General features: G+C 41.9%; 1 protein-coding gene across 1 annotated transcript in view; it reads right to left on the bottom strand.

Annotated features, from left to right (window-relative positions):
* The window catches only part of GLIS1 (GLIS family zinc finger 1), a 108,108-nt gene that overhangs the window by 34,815 nt on the left and 63,500 nt on the right, over positions 1–9,793 (bottom strand). The window contains exons 3-4 of the mRNA XM_008945098.1: positions 6,928–7,089; positions 3,391–3,501 (exon numbers count right to left, since the gene is read on the bottom strand). Of these exons, the coding sequence (XP_008943346.1) occupies positions 3,391–3,501; positions 6,928–7,089 (273 nt within the window). The remainder of the gene's footprint in view (positions 1–3,390; positions 3,502–6,927; positions 7,090–9,793) is intronic.

Raw genomic sequence — 9,793 nt, 5'->3', positions numbered from 1 at the left:
GGGAAAGAAAAGCATTTGTGCTTATCAGATTAGAGCTGGCAGAATCATGTGCTGTCAGTAATGTGTAAGAGGTATCACCGATATGTCAGCTGGTCTCCATGTAAATTAAAGGTCTGGCAAAAATGTCTGAAGCAAACTCTTGAAAACCACAGTGTCGAACATATTAAAAACAGCAGGAGAGGAGAATTAAGAAAGAAAAGCATTTCTAATTCTCTTTCAAACATGCTGATGTTGCCAAGGTTTTGTCATAATATAGTGCTCACATTACACAAACAGCCATCATATTCTATAGCCATTAATAAATAGTTATTGCCTTTACGTTTGCAGCTTTGCACACCCATCTCCCCTGGGTTTGGTTCTTCTAAACAAAAGGTCCAGGCAAACCTACTTAGAATTCTGCTACGCAGCCATTTGTTGGTTCAAGATAAACATCTAACATTCGAATCACAAAGTGCATCTGCAGCCAATTAAACTTAAACTACTACTAAATTAACAGCTAACTTTCTCTTTTTTGTTCCTGCAAAGCCTTTCAGAACAACCAAATATTGCCACTGCAGTCGTCTGCTTGGCTGTGGGCTAAATATTCAGGAGTCCTTTGGTGTAAGTCTAAGCTCAGACATTTTATTTTCTACCAGAGATGGCACATTTTGGTAGCATATCTCAGCCAAAACATGTGGGCAGAGCAGTTTGTTAATGTTTCTTTCTTGGCTAAGTTATTTCCACTCAGAACTCTTAGGAAGCTGATACCAAGAGACAACTGCCTTTACCAAACAATAACCAAAAATGAGCAAGTGAGTATAAAGAGCCTTTTCCTTCTTTTTTTTTTTTTTTCCCCCAAAGTAGACTGTCACTGTTTCAATAACACTGAGATTTACTTAATTGTGGAGGGGTTTGGGTTTTTTTTTTCCCTATAATACATTAAGTGAAATATTTGGGGGGATGGTGTATTTATTATTTCTTTGAGTCAGATGTGCTTTGCTCCCTTTTAAGAGAGCCTGATCAAAATGCACTCTAAATCTGCTGCTTTTTCAGAAGCCTTTTAAGTCCAAGGAAAAAAGACACAGGATCAAGTATTCATAAAGTTATAATGGATAAATGAGGCAGGAAATCTGAAGATGATTTCAAACCACTGGAGGAGTGCAGATTTAGATTGGCCTACCAAATAAGGTGTGGGAGGCAAGGAACCAACATTATTTTAAGATAGACTTGATAAGTCTATGGGAGGGTGCATATATGCATGCAGAAAAATTCCTCAAGCTGGAAGATTAAGAGATATTGAACCCTGGCTATTTTATGTCTTAGTACATCCAAGCAGCTTGTTTGCAATTTGTGTGTACCACATTTGCCCTGTATTGATTCTATCCTTAAGGCCTCCTGCTGCTTATGCAAGAAGTACTTTGTGCCCCTTACTGCAAAGTTTGGATTTATTTTTTTTCCCACCTCCCTCTGTAGAACTGGAAATAGGGTATAACACTGGGGACTGTTCCTTTGTCCAGGTGTAAAGGATGTTAAGGCATTCAGCCCACTACACAGAGCTGAACCCGTGTTTGGTATGAGGAATAATTCCCTCCTTCCTTCCCCCAGGAAGCATGTCAGAAATCACAGGAAGGAAAGATGGGAGGGCTCTCTCCTTTGGAGTAGGAAGCATGGTTGCTTTCCACAATCAACTGAGAATTTAATATAAAAAAAAATCTTCCTGAAACAAAGATCTTGCTATTGCAAAAGACTTTGGTGCCACAGTCAACCTCTTTCTGTGGTCATTTACTGCTATGGCTTTCTGACTCTTACTCTCATGAAGACCTAAAGGTTTCTGTAGGGAAGCGTTGGGAATTTTGCAGCCTGTGGTGTAGGAGGCACGTGCACAGCACACTCTGTGGAACCTTCTAGAGAGCTGTAGTGAAACCACATCGCCTAATACAAAATTGGGCTTGAAAAGTAGGTGGTCCTTTCCAGCCCTGCTAGGCTATAGAAGAGTTCTGACTGGATCTGATAAAGGTAGAGACAGTAACTTGATTTAGTGGACATCTGGGTGGGTGCTCAGCATGAACAGCGTTACTCCCAGGCACAAAGCTCCACAGGCAGTGACTGTTCCTTGACTGACTGTTTGAAATAGTGTGCACAGCTCTGGGCACTGATGTTCTACACACTGCTACTCAGATGCATGCATCTGATGCAGAGAAGGGTTACGGGAGAAACTGGGTGGGACAGGCAACTGTCTTAGGAAGGGGGACCATAAGTTCAGACTGGTGAATCTAGCCAAGTGAAAACTGCAGGGGATATAATTCATGCTGAGAAGTAGCAGGAGAGAAGGGGTGTAAGACAGGGGGCAGGGCTGACAGTATGAACTCATCACAGTTGTATTCGGGCAGGAAAATTAGGCCTTTTTGACATCCAGCTCACTCTTCCATGGCTCACCCCGAATCTGCCACTAAGATGACCTGGGTTCTGCTATGTCTCTTCTCTCCACATGTTCCTCTCTCTGCTCTCCAGTATTTCTAGTTCTTACCTTTGACATTTTTTCCACACTAGCTGCTCCCTAGCTCTTATTTGCCAGGCTGCCATTTCTGCTCTCTCCTCTACCCTTCAAACACACCTTGCTGTCTCATCTGTGATGCTCTTGGCAGTGGCGAGGCAGCTGGGGGAAGATGTCATTGCTGCTTATTGAACTAATTGTCACTGCTTGCTAAGGCTTGCATTCCCTTCTGCTCATGGTCTCTTCTGTCACAGACCAGCTCTGTGGGGTCCCAATCACCTTTTTACAAACTGTGTGTATAAATGGGTAACAAACAGGCCTGAGCTGGTGCCCATAAGCATCCCCGTTTAATAATGAGTTCAGGATTTAGCCCACAGAAACCAAAGTACTTATTTGAATCTAATAGGAGTGAAAACATAGCTAACAGTCTGGCTTTGGAATGATTTATAAATGCATTTAAAATGCAGATGTGGTGGTAAAAGTGGGGAGTTTTAATTCTCATCTATTACAAGTGCTCCTTCCCTGACATTTCCATAGTATTCTGGCTTAGTTCTGCTTCTGTGTTAGAGGATCTGCCAACATGTATTTCCTACCTGATTGCAGAAACTCAACACACATACTTTTTTATGTGTATGACAGCAGAATTTGGGCTTGAAAGACGAACAGGAAAGGAATGCTTGGAGAGAAAGTGTGGGGGCAAGTGAAATTACAGGGTGCTAGCCTTGGAAGTGTAAACCTATAAAGTGAACTGGTTGACAACAGTGACTAAAAGTCAACAGGAAAATCAGCTCCACTGAAGATTTCATCTAGTGATACTGCAGAACTCTGGTTTGAAAATATATAAACTAAAGGTAAGTGAAAAGTAACTACGTTGAAGAGATCTTGAGTTGTGCCACTTCTGGCCTGAGGGGCCTTACCTTCTTACGCCCCTGCTGCTCCTTGGTGGAATGAGCCTTGACATGCTTGCGCAGCGAGCTGGGGTCCGTGTAGCGCTTGGAGCAGCCTGGGATCTGACAGGCATAGGGCTTCTGCAAAGAGAGGAAAGGGAAAAGATCTCACCTTGCTCTGCATCCCTACCATCAGCACACAGAGCCCTGAGGGATGGCCATCCCTGTGAGACCATGCTAAACGTCAGCTCTCAGCCCTGTCTGCTGCTCCCAGGTTTGCTCTGTCTCCTCCGTGTGCACAAGCCAGACAGGATGCAAACAGGAGAACCTCACTGATCACCCTGATTCTGCACTCCAGTGCCAGTGCTGAGAGCACTTGACACATCTATACTCTGTCATGTTGGATATTTGATTCCTAGGCTGAATTAAATGCTAAAGAGATGTAACTGGGTGGGTTTTGAGAGCATTAGTTTTTTCCTATCCCTTACAGTAGACAAAATGATCATGACATCACCAACTATAAATATAGATGCTCTGGTCTTGAGTCCTGGTTTACACAGTTTTTACAACAGTGTTCCCTATGCAGACCAAAACTTGTGGCATAGCACATATTTGGTTTCCTTCATACCTAGTCCCTGTTCTGAACAACAACAGCCACATCCTTCTTTTCAGAATTCCTAATCAAACAACCTGCATCAAACACTAATGTATGAGCAAATCAATACAGAAAGAACAATCCACTATTGTTGATTTTGTCGGGAAGAACTTTCCAGCTAAGCTGGGTGTGCAGCAGAGCTTGCCACTGCAGAGCTTGCCACTGCTATGTGGCACAGGATGAGCGCTCTTTCCCAGGAAACCATCTGGTTCTGGGATGGCAGTTCCAGTAGGTTCTTCTCATAGAAAAATAAAAAATAATAAACAAGGACGCTCCAATTTAAGCACTGAGTCCAGAGTCCCAAAGACTGAAAGCCTCACCAATTTCTTCTCTTAGTTACCCCTACTCCCAACCAATGAAACACTATTTCTCTGTTACAGTACAACCTCCAAATGAATGTGCAATTTCCAAGTTGAACAAAGGGTCTCTGGCACTTGTTATTAAGTAACCACTGACTTAAGTGATGGCAAAACAGTGCTGCATGACAAAGCTCGCAATGTTTTAAAGTTGAGTGGAACATTCCTTGTTTCTCTTAATTCCTCATTCCTGTCACATACCGTAAGCCTTTCTCTTGGACTAGTAAGTCCCTTTGGCGTCTTCCCAAAGGTAGAAAACTGGTTTGTCATGACTGCAGTGTCACATTCTTTAATCCCCTTGGTTTCAGAAAGGGGATGGACAAAAGGGAAAAAAAAACCCCACTGGTTTAGGGAGTATGAGGTCCTTTAAACAAGTTGCTCTGCTCCTGGAGGAGTGATGACAGGCCCTTTTTAATACAAGGACAGATATGTTCCCTTTGTTCTGCTCCTACCTAGGACAAGGATCTACTTCCTGATGATTTAGTAGAGATTCAATCAAACTAGCATACACCAGTAAGTCTCTGAAATGATTTACAGATTCTCCTTTTGGAGAAGATAAATGATGGAGTGACCTACATTGAGAAGCTTTAAAACCAATTCCAAATGCACTCAATAAGGAATAAGCAGTCTATATAAACCCCTTTTCTTTGTAACTACCTCCAGAGGATAAGTATTGCTGCTCTGTCCAGCCTGCAGGAAATTTCTGAAGGAACAATAGAATCATTCACCAATTCCTGACCTTGCAGGCTAACACAGCACCCACCCAGAAAGTTACAGGGCAAAGCAGATTTATTGAGAGTGTCTGGAACACAGAGAACTGACACCTGAGGAGAAACTATGGAAAACTTTAACAAATCATTTAGCAGAAAAACTAGCAGAGTATTTTTCAAACCATTGATGTCATTCAAATTAGTGGCAGAACCATTCAACTTAGTGATAGGGAAACTAGATGAAAATCTGACTGCCCTTAAAAAAGGTTCATGGCTATTTGCTTTGACATTCCAGGCAGTTATTTTGTCCACTGAGCTAATGCAACGTGCAGGTTTTACAGTAGCACCATCCTGTAGCTCTGTTATTTTTCACATTCACATAAGCACACATTACACTAAGCTAAACCATCAGACTTCAATTAAACCAGGTGAGAGTTACTGTGGTTTAGGACTACAGAAACAGTTTTAAAGAACCTGCAGCAGAATAGCATGGAGGATATTTTTAGACATTTAAGTAAGTTAGTAGAAAATGATTACTGTACCTTTTTCCTGATTTATGAGCATTTCAGATAATAAAGACAAAAGATAAAGGGAGAAGAAAAGAAAATAGAAAGTTAAGAGATTTGTCTTCAACAATGCACAGATCAACAGACAATATTTTTTGTTTATTTTGGTAACCATTTGAATTCTCTTTCAAAACTAAGAAATAGTGTTCCCTTTGATTTTGGATGATAAAAATATATCTACTAGATTCCAACAGTTAAATTTCAAAACTGTGCACCAAATTTAGTCTCTTTCAAAATAGACCCATTTTAGAACTAATTACAAATTCAAATATCTCAGGTTGACTTTCAAATAAATAAAACATTGTTATTGTAAGTGTGCTTTGGTTTGGAAAATGTGACTGACTTGCTTCTCTTACTTGTTTGTTTTTGCAAGGCATAATGTACATTAGACATTCCTTAATGCTGCACTGTCTGAAATGTGTAACTGCTTCAAAAGTAAATATCAATTAAACTCAAAAGTTCTGCCCCGTAAACACTTGGCCAAACCTTAAACCATATACTCACTTCTTTGAAAAAGACAAAGGAAGGACTCTGCCTGTTATTCTTTACAAGCTTTATGCTGAGGACTTAACTGGTCTGCAAAGTTGTCTACTTACTTTTATTCCCCATAATATGGTAATTTAATTTTACTGGAGCCTAAGACACTAGGCAGGCTCACATCTTCTCTATAAGACAAGTCAGAAGACTTGTCGAGCTGAGCCAGAATCTGCCAACTGTACATAGGAATTTGTTTCTTACAGTTAATTCTGATGGTGGGTACTTAACAGATTTCCTACAGATATAAGACAGATGTATTTTTCCCTTTACAAAATCATGTCCAAAACTGAGATGCATTTACCTTCCACGGAGATGTCTGAACTGCTTTTGCATTCATTCAGAACAGACTTTACTGAAGCAACACAGGATAGGAAGCAAGACAATGACACACATGTAGTGCAGCAGCAGTGACTCAGCTTTCACTCAGACTATACCTCCTGCTCCTGCTGTCTCCCCTTACTGGAACAAGAACAATGGGAGGGTTTGCTGAGTAATTTATTCCCGAGTAACCTATGCTTGAGTAACTTCTTCCTCAGCATGAGTAAGACAGCTGAACTTGCCTCTCTGTGATCAAGACTATTTCAGTTCTCAAAGCACACACAGTTCAAAAGTATGGTTGCCTATAGCTGAGTTTTGTGAGACACTCCTTGTGAAAAGGAAAAGTCACCCTCCTGCTGCAGAAGGGATTGTGTGCAAGGAGCACTGGAAAACCCAGCGTGGCTCCCATCCCAAGCCATACTCACAGTATCCAGGTGTGTTCGCTGATGCTTTGCCCGGTCGCTGGAGTTGCTGAAAGCTTTCTGGCAGCCAGGATGCTGACACAGGTATGGCTTCTCCCCAGTATGACTCCGGAGGTGAATCTTAAGGTTCTCAAGCCTAGAAAATGCCTTGTTGCACCCTTCAAACTGAAAAACGTCATAAAAAATCATTGTAAAGTGCTATTAAACAAACTATGTGCAGCCACAATGAGAACAGTGTAAGGTCCAAGTTGGACATGCAATAAATCAACCAACATTCAAACATCTGTTGAAATTTATGGACGAAAGACAACATTTTGTGCTGTTCATTTAATCTGTCACTGAAGACATGGTGTGTAGCTCAATAATAATACAAGGGTTATAAATAGCTCATGTTCTGTCTGAAGTACTGAACGCTTAAAGACGTGGTGTCAGAACAGAAAATTTAAACAGCAAGTGTTCTGATGAGTTCTCTTAGATGTTAATTGGCACAGGAACCACTGTGGGCAATAACAATTAGCTGCTACAGACAGAGAGCAAGAGGAGCTATTTGTGGTGGGTAAGAACCTGGTTTCAGATGTCTGAAATCCTATATGCTGTAGCTGATGAGCACGGACTATTACAAGAAGACCTGATCCATTTGAAGATCAGTCCAAAGGAACTCGTCTGTTATTCTGCACCCTTTTCTTTACTAGCCATATCATTCAGATCTGTTCTCAGCACTTACACAACCTGTAACCCGAGCGTTTCTGACTTCTTAAGCACCCGTTTCATTAGAGAGCACAGTAATAAAATGCTCCATAGCATTCATAGCAAAAGTCACTGTTTCAAATTAAATCTGAACAAATAAATAATTAACGTGTCCAGCTACCAGGCCAAGGGGAGGCTGTTTTGCAGTGCTCACTGATAAATTTCAGTGTTAGAGACAGCAGCAGACTGCAGTGGAGGCACTGACTCTAGGATGGGCTTTGGGAGCTAAATCAACCGAGCCCAAATACACATTCATGCACCAGCAAGCCCCTAAAATGCACTCAGATACTTACACGTGGGTAAAACACTAATATGCACACATACTCAAGTGTGGTGCCACTGCAGCTCTCCTAGTGTCTCTATACAGATAAAAACTTGGCTCCTCTAGGATTTGAGATCTCAAAGTATGCGTTTGAGAAAGACAACCCAATTCACCTTCATATCAACTCCATTTTTAAAGAAGGTGGGTGTATCTTAAAGCCACTACTTCTGGAAGCTAGATTTTTTTGTATAATTCTAGCTCATAAAGGGTGAAAGCCTGACCCTCACAAAATTAGTGAGTGCTTTGTCACTTCCTTCTGCTGGGTCAGGATGCTGTTCAGCAGCTTTCAATCACTACTTGTGGTTCCTCAGATGGCATCACTGAAATCACTGTCTTGCCAACCCCTGCCACAACCTTTGTTATGGTCACACCTTTTATACACATGGGTGCATGCAAACTTCTGACTCGGCTGTTGCATCCAGCATTGCAGGCAGAGGGATGGGAAGGGAGAGTAGATGCAGATGGAGCCTAGAAGATGCTGTAAACTGGAGGCACCTGGTCTCCTTGTGCCTGACAAAGGCAAATTTAACTACCAGTGGAGGACGGTCCATCACACCCTGCTCAAACCAGTGTGTTTTAAGTACTTCAACACAGCGAACAAAGAGATTTTGATTCTCCAGCTAGCACTTCATTTTGCAGGCTGGGTTCTGTCTTTGGATGCAGATGAGCTCTGCACACTATGAACAGAACACACCAAAGCACTCCAGCACACAGGCAGCCACACTGAGTGTTTCCTGGCAGACTGCAAAATTCTGCCTTTCCCAGCCACTCACGCATTAAAGGATCACTGTGGCTTTTACTGCCTTAAATATTTTACTGCCTTAAACATTTTACTGCCCTGGGCAGCTATTTAATCTTTCTGAATGGCGTATTTGGGTCTATGTGTGAAGAAAATAATCTGATATACATATATCTATTTCCACCTTTCCCTGTCACATCTATCGTGATAGCTCCGCAGGGTCACCTGGAGACATGCAGTTTGTTGGAAGTTTGTTTGGCCATGACCCCCCTGTGAACACTTGAGCTGGTGCAGGGAGGTGGAGGAGTTTTGGAAGTGACCAAGCCACCAAGGCTTAAAAAGAAACAAACTTTCTTCTTAATCATCACTAAAAATCTGGAAAGGATTCAGAACGAAGCAATCAGAAATGTGCAAACTTGCTTAAGTCCATGAAAAATAAAGCAGAGTTTGGCCAATCCATAGTTCTCATAAGACATTCCATAAGGCCAGTCTTTGGCAAATGGAGTGAATGTTCCGAGGTCCTGAAGATCACTTGTTTCCATTTTGTTCCACACCTCCATCTCTGTCTCCTCTCCTCTCTTCACACACTTTTGGTTAGTGGTGTGTCCACAGTGTCATATCATCCCCTTCTAACTAATATCCCGTTCATATATGACCCTACTCATTCAATAGACCAGCTCTTTTCATTTTTACACACCAATAAATAAACACAACATAGGGTGAGAATCAGACCCAGCCTACAACATTATTTTGCAGCTCAGTTCTGCAACCTTGTCCACCTGAATCCCAGGTGAAAGGAAGACCAAGCTTTTCCCTCCAGTTGTTCACTCTGTCCTCCCATGTGTGATGTTCCTTTCCTCCTCCCTTGACTCTGTCATGAGTCCTTTCTACATGTTGCACTCCCCTCTCCAAAGGAGTTTCTGCTTCTCTCATACAGGCATCAAAAAAACCTAGCCCAGAAGGACTTTATATAACAGTATTCCTTGTTACTGGGTTTTTGGCACTCCACAAGATCTTGTCTCCATGTTACCTCAAGCCTGGAAGACCTGTTAGGTCACAGA

The sequence above is a fragment of the Merops nubicus genome, unplaced genomic scaffold, assembly GCF_000691845.1.
Source record: "Merops nubicus isolate BGI_N331 unplaced genomic scaffold, ASM69184v1 scaffold5638, whole genome shotgun sequence".
In the NCBI taxonomy this organism is placed as follows: Eukaryota; Metazoa; Chordata; class Aves; order Coraciiformes; family Meropidae; genus Merops; species Merops nubicus.
This window is presented reverse-complemented; position numbering and strand designations above follow the sequence as displayed.